The sequence below is a fragment of the Pogona vitticeps genome, chromosome 2 (assembly GCF_051106095.1).
Source record: "Pogona vitticeps strain Pit_001003342236 chromosome 2, PviZW2.1, whole genome shotgun sequence".
Taxonomy (NCBI): Eukaryota; Metazoa; Chordata; class Lepidosauria; order Squamata; family Agamidae; genus Pogona; species Pogona vitticeps.
The window spans coordinates 302,566,650-302,587,292 of record NC_135784.1 but is presented as its reverse complement, the minus strand read 5'-3'; the positions used below and the strand labels follow the sequence as shown (position 1 = coordinate 302,587,292).

The 20,643-nt window shown below is 44.3% G+C and overlaps 1 protein-coding gene across 8 annotated transcripts in view; it reads left to right on the top strand.

Annotated features, from left to right (window-relative positions):
- Nucleotides 1–512: 512 nt before the first annotated feature.
- Nucleotides 513–20,643, top strand: part of CTIF (cap binding complex dependent translation initiation factor) — a 199,192-nt gene continuing 179,061 nt past the window's right edge. For 2 of the 8 annotated variants that reach the window (XM_078384139.1, XM_078384138.1), the window contains exon 1: nt 513–845. Coding sequence is in view for 5 of the 8 variants with exons in the window: in XM_020804876.3 (XP_020660535.2) it covers nt 17,945–17,977 (33 nt within the window). In the remaining 3 variants the exon portion in view is untranslated. Of the gene's footprint in view, nt 846–888; nt 1,009–17,454; nt 17,978–20,643 lie in introns of those variants that run through there. The other 6 variants (XM_020804875.3, XM_020804874.3, XM_072992951.2 and 3 more) reach the window with 5 other exon arrangements.

Here is a 20,643-nt window from a genome sequence, read left to right as displayed (position 1 = left end):
CTCCTATCCAATATTGTCTTGCTACGTTGTTATTGTTAAGTGCCACCAAGTTGCCTCTGATTTACAGCAACTCTGTGAATGAATGACCTCCAAAATATTCTGACCTCAGCTCAGCTTTTCTAAAATCAAGGCTGTGGTTTCCTTGATGGAATCGATCCATCTCATATTTGATCTGCCTCTTTTCCTGCTGCCTTCAACTTTTCCTAGCATTAGCGCCTCTTCCAAAGAGTGTCTTCTCGTGATGTGCCCGAAATAAGATAGACCGTGGTATAGCTAGATGCCAAATAATTTGCCAACAATAATAATAATAATCGGGCAGCTTTGAGGCAGCTCCAGACAACCACCAGAACCGAAGAAGAGGGCAAGGAGGGGAAGGTCTAACTTGCTTAGCCAAATTAGACCAGCCCTCTCTATTAGGCGTACAGTATTTTCTCGCCTCCCTCCCCGAGGAGAACTACATTTCCCAGGATCCTTAGCAAGTCCCTGTCTTTTAAAAAAAAAACCCAAAGTCTATGCACGTGGCCTGTTGGGAGGAGTTGGGAACGTCACATTCCTGCATTCTCTCCGCCTGTGTCAAGGGGAGCCCGGTTGCTGCCTGAACTCTTGCCGTTGGCTAGCCTGGACAATAAAAGAGGACGAGATTAATTCCCCCCCCCTTCCCGATCCCTTTCTTCTTTCTCCTCCCACCCACCCAAGTGGGACTGATGCGCCTCCGAGCAGGAATCTGATTCCCGGATCCCCCCCCCCTTCTTTCTTTCCTTCCTCCCCTCCCTCCCTCCATCCATTCCTCCCTCCCTCCTTCCCTCCTCGGAAGCCAGCCATCCTCTTCCTCCTCTCCGGGAAAGGTAATCACATCGAGCTTTGTGCTTTCGGAGCGGCGGCGGTGGCGGCAAGGAGGGGGGGATCGGTGGGGTGCCCCTTTTGGGGGGGCGCGCTGGTTGGCTTGCTTGCTGTTCGTGGGCACTCGGGCGCGCCCCGCGGTGGGTCGGTCGCATGCAGATTAATGAGGTAGGACGACACCCCCCCTCCCCAACAATACGGGCCATTTCCAACCCGGAGGCGCTCCCCTCCGGCGGGGGAAGCAGCCCAGCGGTGTGACGGGAGGTGCGAGCGATTTCGAAATAAATGGCTTTATTTATTTTATTTTTATTTTATTTTTACGCCCTGGCGCGGGTTGCGCTCGGATCGCCCGCCGGCGGTGACTCTGTGGTTTTCCACTGGAGGGGCGTGCGAGTGCCAGGTCTCTCCCTCCTTCTCTCCCCTGCAACCCCCCCCCGCCCCCCAATCCCGCTCTCTGTTGTTGTGGCGGGTTGCGTGTCCCCCCCACCCATCCTCGTCACAGGGGGTGGGGTGGGGGGCGCGCGGCGCGTCCCTTTGTTTTGCCCGGGCCGCGCTGGCTTCGTCCCCTCCTGCGCCCTTGCTTGCTGGTTGGGGCTGCAAACTTGGAAGCTTTATTGCAAGGGGGGGGGGAGCTGCAAAGGGCTTGAAAATCAAGGAAAAGCTGGCAGGGTTCCCCCCCCCCAGCTTCCTCTTTCACTATAGGCCAAGGCTCGGACAGAGTTTATTTTGCTTTGGAAAGCGCTTCCATGTGAGTCCGCTGCGCCCCCCTTGCTTTACGCGGAGATCAGCGTGTTCCTTGCCCGTTGTCTAGACTCGGCCCTTTCCCCCCCCCATCCTTCCTCTTCTTCTACCCCCCCAATCTCTCAGCCCCCCTCATCCTCGAGCCGCTTTTCATGGTTCCCCCCCCCCCATGCGGTTTTATGGGGAGGCAGGAATATTTGGGTTTGCCCAAGGCGCACAAGCTGGGCCTGGTGGGATTCGTTGCTGCGCTTTCTTAAAAAAAAAGGCACGGTTCGGAGGTAAATCTCGTCGGCAGACTCGGGAGATGTTTCCCTTGTCAGAAATTTGGGCGGGGAAACGGATGGATGCTACTCATAGTTGTAATTTTCACACACGCAGTATCAACAAAAAAAAAAAATCCAGCCTCTAAATGACACCCAGATACCTTTTCACTTTACCACTGCGTGTGCTTTATGTGAATACACATTATACAACTGCGTATTTCTGTTATGGTGCTGGGGATGCTGTGGTTCCGAGGATTTCCTATACAAGCCACCCAGGATCATAACTGCTGGATCCCAAGGTTCTTGTCTCCACCCCTTTCCATCAGTGATGTGTCTTGAGGTCATCTCCCTCCCCCCCACCCTCCTCTCTGGGTAATATAGGATTAATTGTTCACAGGCTATTGTAATCCTTTTAGCTTCCCCAATGGCCCTGGCGGCATTACACAGATTTTTTTTCCCTCTCGCTGTCCGATTCTGTACATGCTGTGAGAGGTTTCGATTGTTCTGTTCGAAAGCCCGTAGGATGGGTGCGTTTTACTAAAATTGGCAATGCTTTAAAATCTTGTGTTTTGTTGTTGAAAGGAAAAGAAGTGGACATGGTTTGTATCCAGATAACAACATGTTATGCCTTTGTGGATCGACTGATTTGTCAGGTTATTGAAAGGCAGATGTTAGATCATCTGTATTTTAAAGGTAATGATGAGGTTTTAAGTGAGCCGTGGAATTTCCTGTTATGTTAGTGCACCTGTGCATAGGAACATCTACAACGCTCTGGTTGATAATTCAGTGTGACTTAATGGCATATCTTGATTTGTTTGTTTTTCCTGTCATATGTGCTTTTAAAAAAAATCTGGCAATTTTCATGTGATGGCGTGGATGCTGTTGATTTTATTTTCTGCTCAATTCTTCATTTAGTCAGAGAACAGTTATTATTCTCGAATCCCTAGTATTTATTGTCTTAGTCCATACTTCCTTGTTACTGAGAGTGAGTGGGGTAAGAGTATATATAGGGGGGATTTGATTAGAACAACATATCGCCTGTCTGTGTCTCAATGTCAGTACACAGCTGGCTGTCAGATTCCATAGTGTATAGATGATGCATCAAGTAATCCTATGCCTGTCTCCCCAACCCATGAAATGAATATAGGATCGCAAGCCTTACAGTTCGCCATTCTCCTCCCAGTGATGGTAGAAAGCCATCCTAAACTAGAGCAGTTTCTAGACAGATTTGGGTGCGGTTCATCTGCTGGCCATAGTTTTTATACCAATGCTTCAGGCTGGTTTTATCATTTGCTGCCTTGCACTCCACAGACTCCAAGCAGTCCATGTGCAAACTTCGATGTCGCCCTTGGCCACGGAGAAAGCATACATTCTTCCAGAGGTCCAGAAAAAACAGGGTAGTGGTGATGGCTGGGGAGGAGGGGGCGATGCACCTCCTGTTCCCAGCCTGCTTTTTCTGCACATGGATTGATGGTGAAAGCTGAGGCTGTTGCTGCAGTATTAAGGGGAGAGCAGATTGCAGTGGGGAGCAGCTGTAGATCAGAGAGCAAAGTCACACACCATCTTTCTCCCTTTCCCTCCCTCCAGTTCGGTTCAGAAAAAACAAACCAACCAATCTTTGCCTTTAGTAGAAGCATCAGCAGTTTGCCAAAGAGCTGTCGTTGGTCTTTATCCCATGCATTTATGAGATGCTTATGGACTGGGAAGCCGTTGATGCTGTTCTCAAAAGCCCTGAAATGCCAGGCGAATTGTCACAGGTTTGTCGGAAGGAAGACTTGAATTGTGGGTGTCTGAATCAGAAGCCGGGTTTGCACTCCATACACGCTTATATCTAGACACATTCCATATTGTTGGGGGGGGGGCCTGCTGCTCTAAGAAAAATGAATGGAGGCTGGATATTATGCTGTCATTCCTCAGTAGACGTTTGCTCTTGGTGAGAACGAGAAATTTCTTTGGGCCAATCCTTTTGCAATTATTCATCTAGTCTGTCATTGCACCAGATGAGGAATTAGCATTGTAAATCTGAAGCAGAAAGAGCCATGATCTGGACCTGTTAGGAATTAATAATAATAATAATAATAATAATAATAATAATAATAATAATAATAATAATAATAATAATAATAATAATAATAATAATAATAATAATAATAAGGTTCATGCAAGTTCGGTGGCTGTCATATTTTTGTGTTTTTTATTATTATAGCATGCCTTTCTCCTGGCATAAGGGTTGAGGTTGGCTGGTGCATTTCAGAGCAGGCTGATGTGTTTGACAACAACAATAACAAACAGGGTTCAAAGCTTTGCCTGAGCATAAAGTTGGCTTTCTTTGGATCAGATGCCTTTTCATGCTAACATACTTTGTATACCTGTTGTGAGGACTATTCAGATACGATCTGCTTGTGCACAGAAAAGGTGGACAGAAGCTATGAATGATCTGCCTGCAAAAAGGTAGGAGCGTGCATTGGAGCACTGCTTCCAAAAAACACACACCTCATACTCTTCACTTACATACATGATATGGAAGTAATGTTTGAGAGATTGAAGTACTACAGTTGGAGAATCTTGGTCGTGGCACCTTCTTTGTCTCTCATGGGAGGAGAGAGTTGCATATAATTTTTAATAGATGCCAAAGATGTGAAATAGTGGTTGGTGAAAACAACTTGTAATAACAATTTCTCAGTCCATTACCATTTCTGAGCACTAAGTAAAACAGATACAATAGGACCCTACTATCTGCAGGATCAATATCTGCTGATTATCCATTGGCTGAAAATACAAATAAAAAACCCCAGAAATACCCATTGTTATGTATTTCCTCGGTGTATTTACCAGAACTAGCCACTCGAGAGAGCAAGAGGCCGTGCAATATACAGTGGTGCCTCGATTAGCGATCGCTCCATTGAGCGACGAAATCACTTAGCGACACTGTTTTTGCGATCGCAAAAGCGGTCGCTTTGCAATGTTTCCTATGGGGAAAATTTGCTTTGTGATGATCACAGGGAAGCGATCATCGCAAAGCCCCCATTTCCGCACAGCTGATCGGCGGTTCCAAAATGACCGCCGGGGAAAAATGGCCACCCGCTGTTTTGCCTCGCTTTAGAGGCACCAAAAATGGCTGCCGCAATGGAGGATTTTCGCATAAGGTTAATTTTTAAGCCCATAGGAACGCATTAAATGCGTTTTAATGCGTTTCTATGGGCTTTTTAAAATCGCTTAGCGATGTTATTGCTTTGCAGCGATTTTTGCTGCACGGATTAACATCGCTAAGCGAGGCACCACTGTATAGTGTTCAATACTTCCACGTTTTTTCAGCATCTGCTGGTGGGAGGGGCTTGGATCTGATCTCCATGGATACCATGGTTCTCGTCGTTGTTTAGTCGTGTCCGACTCTTTGTGACCCTATGGACCAGAGCACGCCAGGCCCTCCTATCTTCTACTGCCTCCCGGAGTTGTGTCAAATTCATGTTGGTTGCTTCGCAGACACTGTCCAGCCATCTCATCCTCTGTCGTCCCCTTCTCCTCTTGCCTTCACACTTTCCTAACATCAAGTTGTCCCAGTCCAGGAACTGCAGCAGTTGAAGGAACCACGTTATAGGAGTGCGGGAAATTAATTTTTGAAAGTAATTACCGTGTTTTTCAGTGTATAAGACTCCCCCATGTATAAGATGCCCCCCCTTTTCTAACCCAAAATTAAGAAATCTAAGTGGGGCTTAGCAAGTGTAGGGGGGAGGGGATCAAAGCCCTGCAGGATCACTTTGATCCCTGCTTTCCCCTCCACTTGTTTTTGTTCTCTCCTCAGCTTACTTCCATGTATAAGATGACCCTCAATTTTTAGTCTAAAGATTTTAGACAAAAGTATAGTCTTATACATGGACATATGGTATTTACAATTATACAGAAGGACCCCCATTTCCATTGGTTACCACAGCTCTGTGTACAATATACAAGGCGGTGGATTTTTATCCCTCTTTCTTGTATGTTGCATATAGAGTTCACTATTATCCACGGTTTCAAGCATTCATGTTAAATTCTGGAATGGATCCACTGCGGATACGGGGTATTACTGTATTTCCATGCCACACAGAAAGTGTTCATTTGCCATTCTAGTCACATTATAGTTACAGGTTTTAAAAAAAGTAACTTTCATGTTTCTGAAAACCCATTATATTAGCTATCTTTTTAATTACAGTATTAAAAAGAAAACCATGAGCAGTCCAGGCTGTTTTGTGGGGTAATTTTTCCTATTTTCCTCCTTTCTCACTTTGATGTGTACAACTGAATGCAAACTTGTACCTGGACATGCCTCCTCTTTTAATGAGGCCACATCCCAGTAAGTGAGGTAGGTTACCTGGGCTGCAGGTGGCAGTGAACTCAAGAGCATCCCCAGAAGGTGTGGCTACTCATTCCGAGGTGGTGTTAATGCTGCGCAGGACCAGTCATTGGCATAAAAGCTGGAACCACTTCCCCACAGTTGCCTTCTTCCTCCTGGGATTTCAGCTGAGTCATTACAGGATTGATTTCTTAGGTTTAGTTCTCCTATTTCTCCCTCCCCTTTCCCCCATCATATCTCTTCCTCCTTGTGTTCTCACAGAATCCCTATGAGGCTCAAGCAGAGAGAGACTTACCGGCCCTAGGTCACTCTGGAGGTTTTGTATCTCAGAGGACTGTAGTACCTGTATTTATCAACTTCTAGCTTGTTCCGCAGCCCTGATTCCCTTTTTAAATACCCTATTTCATCCAAGAAGCTCAGGATAATTCATGCAGTTCTTTCTTTGTCTCTCTCTCTTTCCCCCTCCCCCTTCCTTTTCCTCTGGTATACATGGTGGACCATTTTATCCACCCCACTACTATGTTGCTTCCCCATTTCAGCTTTTTAAAAAAGCTTAGGCATAGCATGGATATAAAAGGCTCTTATTACCAGCCTAAGGGATTCCTTCTTGCGGATTCCATGTTCTTTGGAACCCTGCTCTAGCAGAGCAAAAGGCTATAAGAAATCCTAGGTTCTCAACTGGCAGAGCAATTTAGTTAGTATAAAGGTTCCCCGTTGACAATTTGTCCAGTTGTGTCCGACTCTAGGCGGCGGTGCCCATCTCCGTTTCCAACCCATAGAGCTAGCGTTTGTCCTCAGACAATCCTCCGTGGTCACGTGGCCAGTGTGACTAGACACAGAATGCCGTTTTACCTTCCCACCGAGGTGGTACCTATTTATCTACTCGCATTTTTGCATTTTGCATGCTTTCGAACCGCTAGGTTGGTGGGAGGTGGGACAAGCGACGGGGGCTCACTCTGTCGCGTGGATTCGATCTTACGACTGCTGGTCTTCTGACCTTGCAGCACAGAGGCTTCAGCAGTTTAACCTGCAGCGCCATCACGTTAGTATACCCCACCCCTTTAGTAATCAGCTAAAACGATGAATGTGAATAAAAACAACCAAATAGCAGTCCAACTACCCAGTGGAGGAAATATAAGATGGAAAAGAACATGAGCATGTAACCATATAGAGCAGCGCACACAGATTGTGCGGGGTTGCCAAAAAAGGGCCTCTCTGTAAAGCAGTGTTTTCAATGGCCTTTTAAAAGAGAGGACGGAGGGGCGGGTTGCAGTTCCAACACCAGTTGGTTCCATAACGTTGGCGCCACCGCAAAGAAGGCTCTACCTCTAGTAGGGGATTTCTTGGCCTCCCTTGGAGTGTCTACCTGGAGGATCGTGGCCTGGGAGTCTAGTACCAAGTGGGCCGGGTGGATGACCTTAGGAAAAGGCGTTCTGATCGGTAACGTGGTGCCAAACCGTGAAGGCCATTTTAGGTGATCATCAAAACCTTGGATCTGATCTGGGAGGCAGCAGGTAAACCAGGGCAGGCGAGCCAAGATATGGGGAGATATGGTCAGACCTGTGAGTACCAGTGACCAGTCTGGCTGCCATGTTCTGGACCCATTGCAATCTCTGGGTCAGACCCAAGGGAAGCCCCACATAGAGAGCATTGCAGTGGCTGAGGCACAAAATGACCAGCACAGACACTGATGTTCTGAGGGACTCCTCATCCAGGAAGGAGTGGAGTTGGACAATACGCCTCAGCTGAATGAAGGCAGCTCTGGACACAGCCAGAACCTGAGAATCCCGAGCCTAGTCCGTCAGCACACCCAGATGATGACCTTGATCCCTAACTGGAAGGACAACACCATCCAGTCTAAGGAGAATCCCCTCTCTGTTTTGTCCTGGTTCAGTTTGAGCCTATTGGCTCTGGTCCATTCTGAGACTGACTCTAGGCAGCGTTCGAGGGTCTGGACTGCATCCATGTTCTTTCTCAAGATGATGAAATGTATTACATTCTCTAGTATTTTGCTTTAGTGTAACTGCTGGTTCCCATCTCCCCCCCCCCCCCCATTCAAGGTGGCTAACAAAAATAGCGCTATCCTAAAGGGACTTATTTTCGGTTAGTTTTCGAAGGTAAGCTTGGACTTCCTTGGCATTACAGCTATTTAAATTGAGCCCTCCGGATTAGAATTCACCTCGGGAAGAATTTATGTGCTTCAAAATATCTCCATCTTATTACCTTTCCTCCTAGTGAGTATAACTTCCTCTCACATGTCTGAAGAAGTGGGCCAAGTTCCATGAACGCTTACATTAAAATATAGGAATCATTGAGGTGCCCCAACATCTTTGTGTTTGTTTTATTTTTATTTTTGCCTGATACGTTTGCACAGAGGAACATGTCTACCTCTTCTAAAACTATCTCCCTCAAGGTTATTCTCCAAGGGTGAGGAAAATATAATCCTGCAGATGAGAAAGTTATTTCTTAGAGTTTTAATACCCCCCCAATGGGTGGTTGAACAGCTGGTTCTATCAGACAGAATCAAGTGGCTTCCTGAGGGCATTCAGCTTTTGGGTGTTGATTGGGCTGGAAAAACTTGATTTTATCCTTGTGTGTTTTGCCAGCAAAGGGGTGTGTGTGTGGTTTGTTCCTCATGTGTCCAAAGGATGTGGCTGATTTAGGGTGTCCCGTATCTTGACAGGGAAGACTACAGTGTGCAGTTTGGTCTCTGTTCCAGGCAGCAAAAACAACTTGGGCCATCGCTGCCTGTTTGAATTGTTTCAGTTGCTATTGCACCTTTTCTTGTGGGCTAGAAACTTGTGGTCTGAATTGATGGAGCAGGGGAGGGGTGGTTTGGGACAACACTTGGTCTTCTACTTGGCCATTCCCTCTCCCCCCCCCCCCCCCCGTTTTTGGTTTGGCTTATTTGGAGACAGCTGCAGAGATCTGTTTTGTTGTTTGTAATCTCTTCTCATTTTGCACCTCCTCTCTATGTCACTCGGATCTTTTTATTCCAATTTTCTTAATAACAGTACTGGATCACATGATGATGGTAATGTTGATGTTTTTGGGATCAGATATTGCAAATCGCCCTGTTCGTATGTTTTTATACTGGTCTCCTTTTGAGTTGTGAATGAACTGATGGTTGTTGTGGGTTTTTCGGGCTCTTTGGCCGTGTTCTGAAGGTTGTTCTTCCTGATGTTTTGTCAGTCTCTGTAGCCAGCATCTTCAGAGGACAGGAGTAGGAACTCTGTCCGCGCTCTGTTGCTGTTTGTTGGATAGTTGAGTATTTATAGCTGTTGGAACAGCTTTTGTCCTTTTCAGGAGATAGGGCGATCAGCGTGTTTTTGTTGTGATAAGGGGGGAGAGATTATCTGTCACTGTGATTGATGGGTGTTCTTAGTTGGTCTTTTTTGTCTGCAATGATCCCTGGTCCTTGTGGCTGGATAGAGTTCGTTGACCTTTTACAGGCTGTATTTTTCAGTATTGGGAGCCAGGCCGTGTTTAATTTTAGGTCGTCTTCTTTTTTTGTTCTGTTGATGTTTATGGATTTCAGTGGCTTCCCTGTGCGGAACACGGCAGCCGAAAAACCCACAACAACCATCAGATCCCGGCCGTGAAAGCCTTCCAGAATACATTGTGAATGAATTGTTGACCTGTCAGTGTTAACGTTTCTCTTTATAGTTTACATTGAGGACTGAAAGGGCCCACCTAAAGCAGTTCACATAATAAAAAACAGTGCAAAGGCAATGAAAAAAGAACATTTTCATATCAGTGCTGCAGTGTTAATTTGAAAACTCAAGTACAGTGGTGCCTCGCTTAACGAGTGCACCGTTTAACGAAAAATCCGTATAGCGATCCCTTTTTGGGGATCGCTATACGGATCAGCCCCAATCGCCGCACTCGCTTTGCGACGATTGGGGCTCCAGCGGCCATTTTGGAGCCGCCGAACAGCTGATCGGCGGCTCCAAAATGGCCGCCGCATGACCCGAAATGGCCCCTATCAGCGTTTTCGCGCCCTCCCCTTGCTTACGTAGGTCGCGAAAACGCTGCGGGGGGCATTTCGGGCCATCCGGCGGCCATTTTGGAGCCGCCGATCAGCTGATCGGCGGCTCCAAAATGGCCGCCGGACGCGAAAACATCGCTGGAGGGGTAGGTTTACACACTTATTGGAACGCATTAAACTAAGTTTAATGCATTCCAATAGGTTTTCCTGCCCCGCACAGCGATGTTTTCGTATAGCGAAGGTTAATCCGGAACGGATTAACCTCGCTATACGGGGCACCACTGTACTGGTTATGGCAGGCCCCACAGCCAGGCTCCCAGCCTGGCAAAAAAAGGGCATCCCAGAATGCAGGCAGCTAGATTGATCCATCTCAACAACAAATGCTGGCAATTTTGGTTTCTACCAAGGGGCAGGTCTTTTGTAAAGCTGATGGCTTCTAATTGTCCATCTAAGACCAAATCAGTCTCGGAACTTGCATCACAACAGAGACTGCTTGCAACAAAATAGTGTGTGTGTGTGTGTGTGTGTGTGTGTGTGTGTGTGTCTCTCTCTCTCTCTCTCTCTCTCTCTCTCTCTCTCTCTCTCTCTCTCTCTCTCTCTCTCTCTCTCTCTCTCTCTCTCTATCTATCTATCTATCTATCTATCTATCTATCTATCTATCTATCTTCCCCCCCCCGCAGAAAATGCTGCATATAAGCAATATGTAATAGTAGTTCCCATTTTAGTAAGGCAATACCATATTGGAATACTCTACTGGAAAATTGATGCCTTTTTGGGGGAGTTATCAAGTAAGAGAGGAAACAGGGCTTTTTGATTTAAAAGATCAATTAATTTTTTAAAAAGCAATGGGATGGGGTCTTATGTGACTTGGAGAGCTTCATAAATCCTCCTGCGAACCACAGCGGTTTATACATTGATTGCTTGTGTATAAAGAAGCAGTATAAAGTACCGGTTCAGTATGCTTTTGTTTTGTCTTAGATTTTAGGTATCTTTTCTATTTACACAAACATCCTGGAATAAGCATGATGCTTGAAATATGCACATTTTGAATTTTTATAGGCCAGACTCTTAAGGGTTATTTTAATGCTAGCAGCAGTTTTGGCCACAGATCTGTCGCTTTCGAATTAATGGCAACCCTGTTATCTCCAAAACGTTCATTTGTCAACAGCCTGCTCTGCTCTTCTAAACTCAAGGAAGATGGAGTCAATCTATCTCATATTTGACTTCCTCTTTTCCTGCTGGCTTCAACTTTTCCCAGCATTATTGTCTTTTCCAGAGAATCTTACTGTCTTATAATGTGGCCAAAGGTGGACAGCCTTAGTTTAGTCATTGATCCAAGAAAGGTCAGGCTTGGTTTTTTCTAAGACCCACATGTTTCTCTTTCTGGCAGTCCAAGGTTGGTACAAAGCTCTCCTCCAGTATTGTATTTCAAACGAATCAATTTTTTTCCCTGTCAGCTTTCTTCACTGTTCGGCTTTCACACCCAAACATGCTGATCAGAAATACAAGAGTGTGAATGATCTTGGCTAGGTCTTCAGTGACGCATCCTTACACTTGATGATCTCTTCTAATTCCTTCCTTGCTGCCCTTCCTAATCTCAGTCTCCTTCTGCTTTCTTGCCTGCCGTCTCTATTTGGATTGATGATTGAAACGAGGTATACAAAATCTCTACAGTGGTGCCTCGCTTAACGAGCGCCCCGTACAGCAATGAATTCGCATAGCGATCCCTTTTCCGGGATCGCTAATGCGAAGGCATCACATCGGCCCCAATGGGCGAAATTCGCATAGCGAAGATCAGTAAGCCTTTCGCTTACCGACCTTCGCTTTGCGACCCGCGGATCAGCTGTTCAGCGGGTCCAAAATGGCCGCCGGAACACCCGAAATGGCCGCGGGCAGCGTTTTCGCGCCCTTGGTAAGCGAGGGGAGGGCGTGAAAACGCTGTGCGTGGCCATTTCGGGTGTTCCGGCGGCCATTTTGGACCCGCTGAACAGCTGATCCACGGTCTCGCTGCGGCCAAAATGGCCGCGTGCAGCGTTTTTGCGCCCTCCCCTTGCTTACTGAGGGCGCGAAAATGGCTGCCGGACCCGGAAAACATCGCTGTACGGTGAGTTTTCTGCCAATTTGGAACGAATTAAACGATGTTTAATGCGTTCCAATGGCTTTTTTTGATCCGTACAGCGATGTTTTCGCATAGCGAAGGTTAATCCGGAACGGATTAACCTCGCTATGCAAGGCACCACTGTATTTCAGTTTCTTCATTGTCAATGCTGAAGTTGTGTAGTTCTTCTGTAGTCATGATTTTTGTTCTAGTGTTCAACTGCAGTCCTGCTTTGGCACTTTCTTCTTTCACGTTCCTCATAAGTTCTTTCAAGTCGTTGTTGCTTTCTGACAGGAAAATGCTGTCATTTGCATATCTTAAGTTATTGATGGTTCTTCCACCCATTTTCAGTCTTCCTTCATCTGACTCTGATCCAGCTTTTCACACAAATTGAACTGACAGGGAGATTAAAATGCACCCTTGTCTGACACCTTTGCCTATAGGAAACCATTCCATCTCTCCATGTTCTGTCCTAACAGAAGTTTCTTGTCCAATGCAGGTTATACATCTTTAGTGTCACTCAATAAGGTGTTAGTTGTGACACACACACAGAAGTGCCCCCAGTACTTTGTTTAATGAGTTGAAATTTGTCAATGAGACTAACACATTTTCTCTTACTCCAGTGCACATTGGCAATAAGATTCTGGCCAATGCATTTCAAATGCTCAATAGATTCATTTCAAGCTGCATTTTCCATTTGATACTTTGCACCAAACAATGGTGAAGACAAAATGCTAGGCATGGGATTTTTTTAGACTACAAACCCCATAATTCTCTATTCTGGAAGTTCCACCTGAAAGGCATACAGCTACAGACATCTAAATATGGCTCACCTGGAGAAAAGGCCTAGCTGTACAAGCTTCATGACTTAACACGGGCCTTACTGCCAATCAGCTGCCTGTTTAGAAAGGAACCTCCCACCTAGCAGTGAGGTCACTTCCTTTCTGAATAGGAAGCGAGGGTAGAGCTAGACCTATGGTAGGCCACAAAGTCTTCCCAGCATAGGACATTTCTCCGGGTGAGACACATTTAGGAGTCTCTAGATGTGGTCCTGTCAGGTGGAATTCCCAGAATGATGGGATTTGTAGTAAAAAAAATAATCCATCACTCCCCACAAATTGCTTTATAAGTCACAAAGATGCATTGAGCTGGGGGTTGGACTTGATGGCCTTGTAGGGCTCTTTCAGCTTCACTTTTCTATGATTTCTATGGTTCTATAATATTCAGAAGGTGCAACTTCCTATCATTAGGGAAAGTGTGTAGCTGAATTTAGGGTGCTGCTGTATCCTTTTTTCTTTTTATTTTCAAATTACTTCTTTGCTCAGTCTCAGACAGATGTGGCCATAGTAGCCCCTCAGGGTTTCCCCAGGAGTAAAGGATTTCTGATCCTGGTTAAGCTGGTGCAATGGATACTAAATCTGCAGCCACCCCGGTGACGTCAGCAAGGTTACATCAGCTGGCAGAATCTTCCCCTGCTGAACTAGGATTTCCCTAGCTGCTCTTTTGTCGTCTTCTGGTGTTGTGAAGGGGATTTTCTTTCTTGCACACACACATCTCCACATGCTCACATATAGCGCACAAACATGTTTCGACTTTTAAACAAACAAACAAAAAAAAAGGTCTTGTGGGCACATGGTGTAGAAACCAGGAGAAATAAATGCTTGAGCGATTTTAAAATGAAAGCCACTCTATCTGGGGCAGATCTAAGTTGGAAGGAAGCAAGAGAGCCAAACAGTTTTTTCTTTCCTGCATCAAGAGAAGCACTGTCTCCTCTGCCGTTCTGTTTCTTTAAAAGGCAAACCGGAGGACCCCTGGCTTTTATACAGGGGAATTTCATTTAGCTGCGAGAGTTGGCGGAGAAGATGGTAAAAGCAGGCAGCAGAATGTTTTGTAAGCAAACAGTCATGAAAAATAAAATGTGCATTCACATTCCATGAGGCCGAATGGCTTTAATTCAGCTGATCATTTTTACCTTTTCAAAGACCTAATCCCACAGTGGTTTGCTAATTCCTTTGTAAATAAAACTTGGCCTCTCTCTTGCTTTACAGTTTGCAAATTTTGGCACCTCCTGACTGGGAATATAAAATCTGCCTTTTCCCCGTGCATAGGAGAACCTGAACATAGAGACTATCATCTTCAGCCTTATGAGAGATGAAAGGACTGCAAACCAGGAGAAACTTAGAAAATCCAGATAAACAGCAGCAGAATAAAGTTGTAACTAACTTTATTCTACTGCTGTTTATGTGAATTTTCTAAGTGGTCCTCTGGGAGTGAAAAAATGCCCCGTGCTTAATTTTTCAGCAGAAAATGTTTCATTTCTTTAAGAGAAACAAACTAACTAACCTGAGTTGTTATAAAATTATTTAGTTACAAGGAGTGGGTGGCAGTGCTGTATTAAACAAGCTTGCAGGGTGGATAAGAATCAATGATTTTTTTTAATCAAATCAATTTAAATCACGATTTAAATGTTAAAAATTGATATTTTTTAAAATGTAAATTGTCAAAAAAACCTGGATTTTCAAAATTGAAATCAACTTGATTTAAATCAAATCCACCCAAGTTCAAAATTCTTTTAGTCAGCAAAAACATTCTTATATTTTCAAACAAGTCTTAAATTAGAACCCAGGTTAGTTGTACTGTGTTATGACACTGGTTTTCAGTTGACCTCTAGGACATTTGTGTGAGAACACATATATGGCTCAATGATTTGTAAAATAAAGCCAACAGTACATTTAATAATCCAAAGAAATATTATTGTGAACTCACCTTTTTCGCTGTGCACCGGCCCAGGCCGAACCAAACTGGAAACTAAGGTTAACCTTTGTTTTGCTTTAAGCAAACTTCGGAGTGCTATCTCCTTTCTTTTCTGGAGCTTGGGAGCTTTTGATTCCCCCAGCAACTCGGAGAGATTCTAAGCTCTACCCAGCCCTCCTCTTCCATTCAATAATCTGTTTGGCCCACCAGTTTATTTTAGATAAATTTAGAAGGAAAGCAAGATGCAAAGAACCCACCATGAAGGAAACGCAGGCTAAGAGGGAGAATGACCAACTCAAGGTCATAACTAGCCATTTTGGTTAACCCAAAACAAGTGACACTGTCTTGTACTTACACCTCTCAGGTGTGGATATGAGCCCCCCCCCATGAGAAAGGAGGATAATAGGATGTCTACTTCTAAAAAAGAGAAAGTTTATGATGGTTGTTGTGGATTTTTTGGGCTCTTTGGCCGTGTTCTGAAGGTTGTTCTTTCTGACTTTTCACCAGTCTCTGTGGCCAGCATCTTCAGAGGACTGGAGTAGGAACTCTGTCCATGCTCTGAAGATGCCGGCCACAGAGACTGGTGAAAAGTCAGAAAGAACAACCTTCAGAACACGGCCAAAGATCTCGAAAAACCCACAACAACCATCAGATCCTAGCCGTGAAAGCCTTTGAGAATACAGAAAGTTTATGCTTTGGAAAACAACAGAGTGGGCAGTGTTGCTCTTTATTTTCCTAACACTCACTGGGCGATTCAGCTATAAATTTCTGTGCCTTGTGACAGGGCCCCGGTGGCCTTCCTCATCCCTGATTATGACTTAGCAAGGATTCGATCTCATGCTTCCTTTAATGTAGATCTTATTCTAGCTCACTGAGTCAGGCATCATAACTGGACCCAGAGGTGGAGAGTTCAGTTCCCTACTGTGCAACTCAAAAGAGCCAGCCTGTGAGGCCTTGGGCCAGCTGCACAATCCCAGGAAGTCCCTAGAAGAAGGGAATGGTCAACCACTTCTGGTACAGTGGGGTCTCTACTTAAGAACGTCCCTACTTAAGAACAATTCCACTTAAGAACAGCTCCATTTGCTAAATTTTGCTTCTACTTGAGAACAAAAATCCAAGATAAGAACAGGAAAAAAAAACTTTCCTGCTCTTTTTTTAACCTTAGGTCATCTTAGGTTAAAAAAAAAATTCTCCCCCTAGTGGTAGAGTACGTATTAACCAGCTTTGCATTAGTTCCTATGGGAACTAATGCTTCAATGTACGAACGCACCTCTACATAACAAAAAAACAGCCAGAACAGATTAATTGGTTTTCAGACCATTGCTTCAAAATTAGCTTGGTCAGAAGTGCTTTTAACACTGTTCCCTGACCTAAGGGGAAAAAAGAGAAAAAAATATCCCCCTCTAGTGGTAGAAGGCAGAATAGCAGCTTCCCATTAGTTTCTATGGACGGAAAAGAGCAGATACAGATTAAATGGTTTTCAATGCATTCCTATGGGAAATGCAGATTCTACATAAGAACTTTTCCACTTGAGAACCACCTTCCAATACGGATTAAGTTCTTAAGTAGAGACCCCACTGTACTCTCTATTTAGTAAACTCTGACTTGACAGCACACTATTACTATTTTTCTGTCACCAAAAAACCCCCACAACCCTGTGTTGGATGCTTTATCTCTAATACTTCTGACTTGTTGGGACTTTTAAAATTTTTTATTTAATATCAATCAAATTAATCGCTCTCTATTTTAGGATACTGAAAGGTTTTTTTAAAAAAATCCAATTCAAATTTTTGAGAAAGCTACTTCACTGCCTCTGATTAAGGGGGGGAAATTGTTGTATTTCATAAACTTGACCCAAACATCCATTTTGGACCTCCAAAACTGCAAAGCGAAACACATTACTTTGAGAATCAGAACATTTGCAAGGTTTAATGAAGTATTTTAAAGATCTGCCCTCTTCATAAAATGGAAATGGTTACAGTGTATACAGTGGGGAAAAATATGCAAATATGTGTAAAATAGTCAGTAGGGTAAAATACATATGTACGTTAGAATGCATAAATAAATGTGCCTGTTTGGAAACATGTCTGCGTATCAGAACGAAACAAGAAGAAGCTGAATGTCACAACCTGATCAGGAATAATTTATTTTATTTATTTATTTATTTTATTTATACCCCGCCTATCTGGACCGATGGACCACTCTAGGCGGCTAGAGAATTCCAATAAGAATTGGAATGAATTGCTGGAGGGGGTTTATTGTAATGTAATGAATTTTGAACAGATTTTCACAAACTGACCTCTGGTATATTACAGATTATGCTTGGGTGGCAGTGGAGAAATGCAGAGAAACACTTAACATCTTTTTTAAAAAAAACCAGTTCCTTCTAAATAAGTAAAGGTGTTATTTGCCTTTTGGATCGACAAGCCAGGGAAAGGAATACCACGGCCCGGATTTCGTACTTTGAGCCCAAGGGTAAAGCTTGCATCATGCAGTCTGATCAGGTTAGGCGAGTCGTCCTGTGTCTGAAACAGACACGGGCACAATCTGTTCTGTAGAGAGAGTTCTAACTGGTATTTTTATTGTTTGAAAGATCGCTGATAGTTCTGAGTCTGCATACAGCTTGCCTTCCAGTCGCATGGTAATATTTTTCTCACAGTCTCAGGGCAGACGGCAAAGGTCGGAAGCTTTGGTGGGCACAGCTATTCCAGTGACATTTGTACACTGGACCAGATTGTTTTACGCTGACTGGATATTTATAGAGCTTGGTGTCGCTCCGTGGGTTGAAGGTCCTGGCTGCAAAGCTAAGAGTGGGAATTCAAATCCCCACCGGGTCTCCCAAGGGAGCGAAAAGCCAAGATCACCCAGAAGCGTATGCAGCGGATGAGGTTTCAACAATGCCACTTGGGCAGCCTTGGGCAAGCTGAATGTCTCCAGAACACCGTCAAAACAATGGACAGGTAAATCACTTCTGAGTACTTTATATTTAGAAAACCCCGGGAGAGTTGCCATGAGGTGGCATTGACTGGATGGCACATTGTTATTATTAGATTTTTATACAGATTAGAACTGGGTGTGGCATTTTTTGGAATGAATGTTCTTGCTGATGCTCTGAGAAACATAGAAAGCGGTCTCAGAGTTGGGAAAAGTTGCTATTTTAAAATGTAGAGATCCCAGAAGCTCCTAGCCAGCATAGTTAGTGCCTATGCTGGGAGTTGTAGTCCAGAAAAGTGATGTCTGGAGGCCAGTCTTGCTGGGACATTCTTGGAGTTGCCATTTTTTAAAAACTCATTTTCCCCCTGGCTTTTTGGATTTATTTTGGGATGCTGAACCGAAGTCCCAAATGATCACCAAACAGCTTCTGGAAGGTGTTCAGAAACCTCTGTGGGTGCAGGATGCTGCAGCTAGATTCCTGAGTGGAGTTGGCTGGGAGAACAGAATCTCCTTGTTACAGTACAGGGTGGATTTGGTTTAAATGAAGCCAGTTTTTGAATCACAATTTAAATCATGATTTAAATTACTAGTCAGTAAGACTTGATTTTAAATCATGGTCTTTAAATGTAAAGACCCATTCTTTCTGGTAAAGGTTCCCCTTGACAATTAGTCCAGTCGTGTCCGACACTAGGGGGCGGTGCTCATCTCCGTTTCCAAGCCATAGAGCCAGCGTTTGTCTGTAGACAGTTTCCGTGGTCACGTGGCCAGTGCGACTAGACACGGAATGCCGTTACCTTCCCACCAAGATGGTACCTATTTATCGACTCGCATTTACATGCTTTCAAACCGCTAGGTTGGCAGGACAAGTGATGGGAGCTCATTCTGTCTCGTGGATTCGAGCTTACGACTGCTTGGTCTTCTGACCCTGCAGCACAGAGGCTTCTGCTGTTTAACCTGCAGCGCCACCACGTCCCTACTATTCTTGCTGGTACTTACAATCTTTTATGTTTGCTCCCAGATGAAGATTTCATATTTGGAATACTAACCGGTCAGATTAGTAAAACAGCTGTATCGAGATCTTAGTTTAATAGGTTAATCACTCTTACTTGGAGAAGCACTTAAATTGTTTTATTTAATAAATCAGTACAGTAACATTACACAGCATACATATTGTGTTTGCTTAAATGCTGGTGTTTATTAACAGAAGTGGGTAAACAAAATATCTTTTAAAAAAAGCAAACAATCTTCAAACATAGCATTTAAGGTACAATAGGAACCCTCCTATTGACGGGATCAGAACCTGCTGATTCATTTATCTGCTGCCTAAAAGTACTAAACCGCCCCAGTATGTATTTATACGTACAATGGTGCCTCGACTTATGAATTTAATTCGTCCTAGGATCAAAACAGCATGGCTAGGAGAGGAGGCCCTCTAAGCAAATCTTGCCTCTTGTACACACTCACAGTTAATAAACAACAACAGCAAAGTAGGGTGTCTCCAGCTTGAATTTGAAAGGAGGTGTGGTTCAGTCATGAGAAACATGGGACTTACTGGTCAAACAGGATCCTATTTAGAACAGGGTTCTGTGTTTGGGTCTACAGCCTTCTGACATAGTCTAAACAAATTTGGAAGTAATTCTGTTGGTTAGAGTATAGCTGACATCTGAATGAATGTGATTAGGATCAGGTTGTAGACTGAACGTGGCCTTCAGAGCTGTTTGTGCTTGGGAAGAAGAGATGTTGCAAAGAGCATTTGTTCAGCTTGTTTTGAGTCACTCTTTCCGGATGCAGAGCTCATACCAGCCTTCTTCAGTTATTCTGATTGATCCTAGAAGAGATGGTTGTGAACATGTGGGACTGACCCACCTCCCGATGCCAGTGCATGCTTTCGTTTCATGCACCCCACCTAACCTGTGATTAGGATTTCTGTCCATGTACCTACCTATTGTGCTGATGCTTGACTGCAGATTTGCTGGAGCTGAAGTTCTCGGAAGCATCTTGTCCACAGGAGCTCCTTGGTCTGTTTCTACTGGATGCTATCATCCATAGAGGGTCCCTTCAAACTCTGCAGTTCTAAGAGGATGACGGTGATTGTTATTGTATTTAATGTATTGAAAGTTTTAATTCTGAAAGATGTTTTAAAGTGAAGCCACTTGCTCTAAAGACGCCTATGCTTGGCAAATGCCACAGTAGACGAGACATTCCCTCTTGTGTAGGAGAGAACTAGGGCATCTTCTGATCGCGATACTCACTCACTCGATTCATTTGCCAACCATCTAGTAAATTGCTACTCTGGATGATGTACAACAAAAACCATAAATTATACAGTTATTATAAACATCCCACACGTAAACAGCAAACCAAGACAGGCAGCAAAACAATTTCGAAATGTACTACAATGCTACAACATTCCTCTCCTCCTTCCTCCACTATCCCAGGTATTTTGGGGGAAACCTCCTCAGATGTGTCTCTGGAGAGCTTTTGTTTTCAGGAGCTTTTCAGATATACGAAGGAATCTTTATTCTGGGAAACATAGTACAGGCTCTTACATGCACATCATTTTTGACAACCCCCCTCCCAGATAAAATGAATGTTCTCTATTTTGTTCCTCATAGGGAAAGGAACGACATATAGATTTTAATCATTAACTGACCATTTCCTTAATGTCGCAATATTTCCTTCATCAGGTGGA